Below are 7,688 nucleotides of genomic sequence, written 5' to 3'. Positions count from 1 at the left end.
CTAAATGTTGAGAACAACAATTGGTATCAATCCCAGGTAGTGATTATTAGTGTAGGTAGTGATTATTGGCGTGTTGCACAACATAGAGTATAAACCCTTGGAATTAAGCCTATCTATCATCTCTCACGTAAAGACACTTGACACTAAATATTCATCTATCTCACACACAAAAAGATAACTTGTGGAGAAGATAGATCATTTAGAATTCATCTATTTAACGCAATTGCTGACTTAAGTATTAAAGGTGGTCTCCATACACTACTGAGAGTCTTCCAAACTCTATTATTTTTCCTTTACTTGCAAGTTATAGTTACAATCTGTGCACATGCAGGTTGGAGTGTGATTTTGGTGTCAATGAACTTGAAATTAAAATAGAGAACTACACTAATAAGAATAACAAGACAACTAAAAATTTAAAATATACCCTAAAATAAGCTTTCAAAACTCTATTAGCTCCCCAATTAGGAATCTTAAGAGCTCATTTACATTATATAAATTAATTAGTAGCATGGCGTAAAAAGTAAATCTTAAATATTGGAAGGGCGATTTTGTCTTTGCCGAAGAAGGATGGGGGTCCATATATCAAAAGTTTTGGGTTGGGGGGGGGTGCCCCGATAGAGAAAAGCCCAAAGGGAAAGGAGAAAAAAAAAATATGAATATCTAAAGACAAGAGAGGTGGGGTTGGGGTTGAGAAAAGAGATGAGCTGTCCCACGGCATTAGATGCTTTATCTGATGCTTACCTGCGCTGTCTGGCTGCTTCCCTGGCTGGACTCCCTCAAATCCAACCTCAGTTCTACCACACAATTTGAACCCCCCCGCCCTGCTTTCCTTATTTAATTCCCCTGCCTTTAGAACCATGAGCACTGTTTATAACACTTGTCTTGTTTAATTGGCAGTGAAATTTGTTTTTGAAGTATGGTGCTCATGCATGTCAGCTTACTTAGGGCTTTATGATAGAAGAAGAAGAAGAAGAAGAAGAAGAAGGTTGAGGGTATCATTTGGTCTCTCCTCCTGCCTTAAGAAGGCCTTCTGGTCTGCAGTTTGCTGGCTCCCTGCTGCCACTGCATCTATGCAGTTTTCAGCTAAAGAGGACGAATATATATATATATATATATATATATATATATATATATACTTATAAACCACATTCTGGAGTAGTAATTGAAATATTTTAGGCTCCTGAATTGATTTGGGTGCCTTCATTTTGATTTAATGGAGGGGCACTTGTGGGGTGAAAAAGACAGTGGTGTCCTTATAGTTTGCCAATTCTGTCAATCCAAGAAAGGGTAATTCTGACCCTAGAGGCCCATTATATTAGCAGTCTTTCCTGTGTCAATAAGTTGTATGGTAAGCTGGCCTTTCTTAGGTATTTGTGTGTGTGTTTGTCCCTGTAAAAAAACAAAGCCCATTTTAACATTCTTTTACGAGACCCCACGAGTGGGCTTCTGCTACTTTTCTCAGGTCCCCCATCTGCTTCCACCATCTTAACCTACGCACCTCTCTCTCTCTCTCTCTCTGAGCAAATTAAGACAACAGTCAATAGAAAGCAAAGCAAAGCAAAGCAACCCCACAAACTACAAGTCATAGTAAGGTCCAAGCTTGCCTGCAATATAGTTTGGGGTTTTCTCTCTCTTCCCTCTCTCTCTCTCTCTCTCTCTCTCTCTCTCTCTAACTTTCTCTCTCTAGGAAGGGGGTGGAGGAGGGGTGAGATAGAAGAGAAGATGGGGTTGATCATCAACCAGAGATTGAAAAAGGGCACAGCCCAGTATCAGCTTTGAACCCCAAGAAAAAAAAATTAGGAAAAAAAAAAAAAAAGACAAATCCAATCCAATCCCCCACTAAACCCCACAGACATGGAACTAACAGATTTGCAGAGTAATAAGCAAAACTCCAACAACACTTCACAACCCCACCACCACCACCACCACCACCACCACCACCAACCTTCCCTCCACCACCACCATCTCCACCACGCCCAGAGTACTCAGCAGTCTTCCTCTTCGCAGCTCTCCATCCCCTTCGATGGCCGATCTGCACCATCCCAACCCCCGTTCATGCCCTCCATCTCCTCATCTTCCTCCACCTCTTCCCCCACCACCGCTTCTACTCCCTCCGCCGCCCCCCCGCCGCAACTGGTGGACGCCTCCCTTGCCATCGCCACCAGATCCGAAACTCACCCTTCCTCCCGCTCCTCCCCTCTCCTCGATCCCTCCAAGAAAAACCAGCAGCAGCTCACTATCGCCACCACCCCGCCGTCAGCGCTGCAAACGACGAAGCGATCCACCAAAGACCGCCACACAAAGGTCGACGGCCGCGGCCGCCGCATCCGAATGCCGGCGACCTGCGCCGCACGAGTCTTCCAATTGACCAGAGAATTAGGTCACAAATCCGACGGCGAGACAATTGAGTGGCTCCTCCAGCAAGCTGAGCCGGCGATCATCGCCGCCACCGGCACGGGCACGATCCCAGCTAACTTCTCCACCCTCAACGTCTCTCTTCGAAGCAGTGGCTCCACTCTGTCAGCTCCACCGTCAAAATCAGCACCGCATTCCTTCCACAACGCCTTGGCCCTGGCTCAGGCGCACCACACTCACTACGAAGAAGGCTTCCCTCATTCCTCTATGCTGGGGTTCCACCACCAACACCATCAGCCTCATCTCCTCACTGCAGATCAGATTGCCGAAGCACTTCCCAGCAGTGGCGGCGGCGGTGGCAGCGAGCCTGGGGGCGGAGATTCCGCCACCGATGGTTTCATGAGGAAGCGGTTCAGAGAAGATTTGTTCAAGGAAGAATCTCAGTCGCCGGGAGAAGGCGGTCCGGGCAGTAGCGCAGCGTCTCCTTCCGCGAACAAGGCATTTAAAAGCGCAATCCCAATGCCGAAACAGCAACAAGAATCAAGCCCTTCAGGTCAGAGTGCAAGCTTACTTCGGACATCGAACATGGTGCCCGCCACTGCCATGTGGGCGGTGGCGCCCGCCCCCACCAGTGGGGCCGCAGCTGGCAGCGCGTTCTGGATGCTGCCGGTAACGGGTGGGGCTGCGGATGGCCATCCTACGGTGGCCTCCGGCGCTTCCGGGACGGGTCCATCTTCTGAAACTCAGATGTGGACCTTCCCCACGGCACCCAGCGCAAGCGGCAATACCCTCCAAGCACCCTTGCATTTCATGCCGAGAGTCAATTTTCCGAGCAGTTTGGAATTTCAGGGCAGCCGTGCCAGCGCCCTGCAGTTGGGTTCCATGCTGTTGCAGCAGCAGCCGTCGCAGCATCTCGGATTAGGCGTCTCGGACACCAATTTGGGGATGTTGGCAGCCCTCAATGCTTATTCAAGGGGCGGAATGAATGTGAACACGGAGCAAAACCATCCATTGCAGAATCAGCAACAGCAGCAGCAGCCTCAAGCAGCCGATAGCGGGGAAGAAAACCCGAATAGTTCTCAATGATAGTACGTACGTCTGAATATTAATTATAAGATGGTTGGTAATTAATTAGATTGCTTCTTCTTCATATATTATATTTAAATATAGATATATATATATATAGCAGTATGGTTTATTAAAATCTTTCAGTATGAGATTAATTTGTTATAGGAGGTAGCAGGAAGGAAGGGGTTGTTCGGTTTGATTTTGGATTTTAAATTGCAGATTTGGAATTTGAGTTTGTGATGACGAGTGGAGTGGTTGATAATGTTACGACAGGGATGATGATGATGATGATCATCTCAGAAAAGAAGAGAGAGGTTCCAGACTCCGTTTAGTTTTGTTTGTGAATTTGTTTTTCTTTGTTGTCTTGGTTTTATATATTGGTTTTTCTTTTGGTTTTTGGAATTTTCCTAGAACATGAAGGTGAGGGGTTTTATGTAGTTTGGTCCAAAGGGACGAATGAGAGAGAGGGAAAGATTGTATAGAAGGAGAATTTGTTTGCATGTATTTGTAATTATAGGATTGCTATTTGCTTTGTTTGTGTAAGTAAAATGGAAAACAAGCCCAAAAAATAAAGGAAAATTAAATAATTGATTTTTATTTCATCAATTTTTCAAAATTAATAATTTGCTTTCTCTCTTTCCCCTATGCATTGATAGCAGGTTATGCATAGTATCCGTTTTAGGACTTGATTTTTATTTATTTATTTATTTATTTATTGTATCCCAGACCTAAAAAAGCGATTTAATTTTTATTTGGGTTAGGCAGTAGAAAATAATTATTTTTCATTACTTATATATATTTTTTTATTATTTTTTCTCTTTATTTAAGGAAAATAATCATGCATGCCTCTTATTTATGATCATTATTGTTATGAGCAAATATTTATTTATTTTTGAAGTAGCCCCACTTGCCTGAATATCTTCCATATTTTAAGGGGATTTCTTCCACTTATTAGACTAGTGATGCTAATACTAAGCCAAAGTTAGAAAATAAATAAATAATAAAAATAAAAAGGCTTTATGCCTTTTCTTGGATTTAACAAAACCACATTGAATTGAAAATATCATTCCTTGTGAAAAATTATATATATACCATACGGAACCCGCACTCTTAATTGACTTTTATTTTGAGTCAATCTAAATGATATAGATTCTTATAATTGACATTTATAAATGTGAAAATAATTAATTATAATGGTTTTTTTTTTTTTTGATAACCTGACGACTCTAGTTACTATCGTGCCACTTTAGGACACTATGGTGCAGTACCAAATCCGGGAGAGTGAAAGTCATCCGTCCATTGACACACCCTTGATAATTCATTGGGATAAACTCTCAATGGGCAATTGAACTCGTGACCTTGGGGTCACCAAAGAGCATTATAGTATTTTATTATTTTGTCATTTTTACCTACTCTGTGCCATTTTGCAGGATTTCCAAATTTTTTTTTATCATCTATATTACCTAGACTCATTTAGTAATGTTGAACCCATATATGCAAAAAATATTGTTACTAAAAAATCACTTTGAAGAAGTGTTATGATTTTTCACTTGAAAACTTGTTTAGTAAATATTGTTGTCATTTTATATTGGTATAGATTGTTGTAAAACTATAGCATTAACAAATGACCAAGTAGACTTCTTATTAATATAGTTTTCAATTAGTAACATTAGATCAATTTTTTTTAAAAAAAAAAAACTAATAATGTATATATACTTGAGATAATGGTCATTAAATTTTTTTTAAATAAAGGTCATTAATTTATTAAGTAACTTTTGTCAAAGAATAAACAGAAATAATTTTTGGCCACATCTCAAACCCTACTCTAAAATGACAATTCTCTCTTTTCATCAAATTATTTCTACCCTTCAAAATCAACTATGTAAACAATAAAATCATTTAGCCTCACTAATGCTCATCCCGTCTATGGTTGTGTATTTATAATATCTATATATATATATATATATATATATATATATATATATATATATATATATATGCTTGGCTTCTAGATCTATTCTAATATTATATGAAATGGCTCAATGAAATGCCAAGATCATCCATAAAATAAATTTCTTTTAGTAGGTTAGGGTCATTATTGGAGAATCTAAAAAGGATACGTATGAGTTCTAATCCATGCCTCTAATCACATGATTTGATCTAAATACAAGTTGAGAAAGACTACCTAAAATTTCAAATCTAATCTATAGCCCAAAATCTATGGACTTCATAGCAGTTTAGGTTTCAAAATCTAATATTAAATTTCAATAGCAATATCTCAATATTGGAAAGGGAAAAAATGTTTTAGTTTAGGAAAGAAATTGAATTTTTTTTAAAAATAAAAATAAAACAATTACTTTTCATACTTAAAGAGAATAGACTAGTAGAACTAAAATTGAAAGTAAGATTAAATGCACTTTAAAATTTATGGGAAAAAATTGAAGTCAAGCATTTAAAGTGCATTTAGCCCTATTGAAAAGAGGTGTTTAACCAAAAAAAAACGCCAATTAAAGTCAGAGAAATTATTAGATTAGGTCATTTAAATATTTTAGATCATTAATATTTTGTGAATGATTTTGAGTGATTTTAAGTTTAAATTAAACAAATAATTTTAAGCTCAAAATCATTCAAAATAAAAGGATAAAATATGAAGTGATTGGGTAAACTAACCTAATAATTTCTCAAAAAACCTAATAATTTCTCTCTTAAACGTGTTAGCATCGGAGGAATCCATAAATGGACTTGATGCATATGATTGAACACTAAATTGACCCAAAAGTTTAAGCGTATTGAGTTTTGGACCCAACTATGTATATATTGACCCATCATTTACTCAAATTTTTCAATGTGAGACAAATTCACGAGTTGAATTCTCAACAAATGCTAAATTTTATTACATAAAATTAGGTCATTAAGTTTGAAACTACAGCTTGTTATGTACCTTTTTTTTTTATATATATAATCTAATGAATTTAGGATTAAATTTAAGTTGCATAAATGAAAAATACTAAATATATATATAAGTCTTACAAAATAGTGCTTAACAATATTTAAATGCGCATAATTAACATGTGATAAGTAAAAAACTAGTTGTATTGATATTTCTATAGTCATAATACTAAGATAAAATTTAATTTGATGGTTGGTTATCTATTGAATTTCAGGTCAACCCATTTTATTTCATGCTCACGAAATGAGACAAAACTCGACTTTCACTAAAGATTTCTTGAGAAATATATATATATATATATATATAGTATTTTAACGGGAAGCATATTATCTATACTTAAATCTTCCCGCCTCTTTAAGTTTGGACTTTGCCAGGCGCTCAAGCACTGTGCCGTAATTTCCGGAGCCAAAAATCCTACCCTTTCGTTGGGCTTTGATATTTTCACCTTTGGGTCACTCAAACTCAAACAACATTATATAAGAAGATTAAAATGTAGCTCCACATATCTTCTCGTTAGAGAAGAAATGAAAATAAGAACCCTAGGCGATCGGACGGTTGTTGTGACAGCGAAGAGCTTTGTGAAGGGACAAGCGAGGAGATCTGGACCGTCATCGGTATTATTGTAAAGGGGGGAAGGACGGTGAGGATTTATAAATAAAAATGTGTGGGATAGTGGGATATGATATATGCTTTGTGGTACGTATGACTTTATATCTTATGGAATATATATAATATAATGTATTATATGAAATGAAAAAGTAGAGGAGAGGATGAGGTCCACGGGGTTCACGTGCTCCAATCATGGGCATGCTAAGTGCGCTTCTGGTATTGCTCTTTGTACCACTGGAATGTGATCAAAGCGCGTGGGCTGCCCTTTATTGCATTTAGAAAATACAACCCACGCGCCCACAACTCTCCCCATAATTTATCAAAGTTTTTTTCATCTTTTGTTTTTTCTATGACTTTATTACCTACATAAAATTTTTAATGCTTGATGTATTTTTTAATGTGTATGTAAACTCTTTGTATCATTTCAAACTTACAAATAATATTATTTTTGTTGTTTGTGTGTATGAATGTGATATTAGAGTTAGAAGGGGATTTAATCGATTAGACCTTTATGACTTTCATATTGTAGCTTTTAAGTTCTTTGTTAGAGTAAGAAGAGGCATGAGATGGAGATAGACGACTTGCTAATATGCAGTCCAATTTTAAAAAACATTCGATGGATGTGGGAAAGAAAAAGGTATAGGGTATATTCCTCGTTATCATCATCATCATCTAACATTATTTGCATTTATATTTTCTTCTTGAC

General features: G+C 37.7%; 1 protein-coding gene across 1 annotated transcript; it reads left to right on the top strand.

The window, feature by feature from the left end:
• Positions 1-783: 783 nt before the first annotated feature.
• On the top strand, positions 784-4,029 carry LOC131164670 (transcription factor TCP8-like). Its single transcript, XM_058122043.1, has 2 exons — positions 784-3,443; positions 3,643-4,029. Exon 1 carries the CDS (start codon positions 1,855-1,857, stop codon positions 3,439-3,441), a length of 1,587 nt encoding a protein of 528 aa, XP_057978026.1. The 5' UTR covers positions 784-1,854; the 3' UTR covers positions 3,442-3,443; positions 3,643-4,029.
• Positions 4,030-7,688: the final 3,659 nt, after the last annotated feature.

The sequence above is a fragment of the Malania oleifera genome, chromosome 9 (genome assembly GCF_029873635.1).
Source record: "Malania oleifera isolate guangnan ecotype guangnan chromosome 9, ASM2987363v1, whole genome shotgun sequence".
NCBI classification, from domain to species: domain Eukaryota; kingdom Viridiplantae; phylum Streptophyta; class Magnoliopsida; order Santalales; family Ximeniaceae; genus Malania; species Malania oleifera.
This window is presented reverse-complemented; position numbering and strand designations above follow the sequence as displayed.

What these genes read in the sequence shown, in the direction of transcription:
- LOC131164670 (XM_058122043.1), top strand. Translation starts at nt 1,855, where the DNA reads ATGGAACTAACAGATTTGCAGAGTAATAAGCAAAACTCCAACAACACT.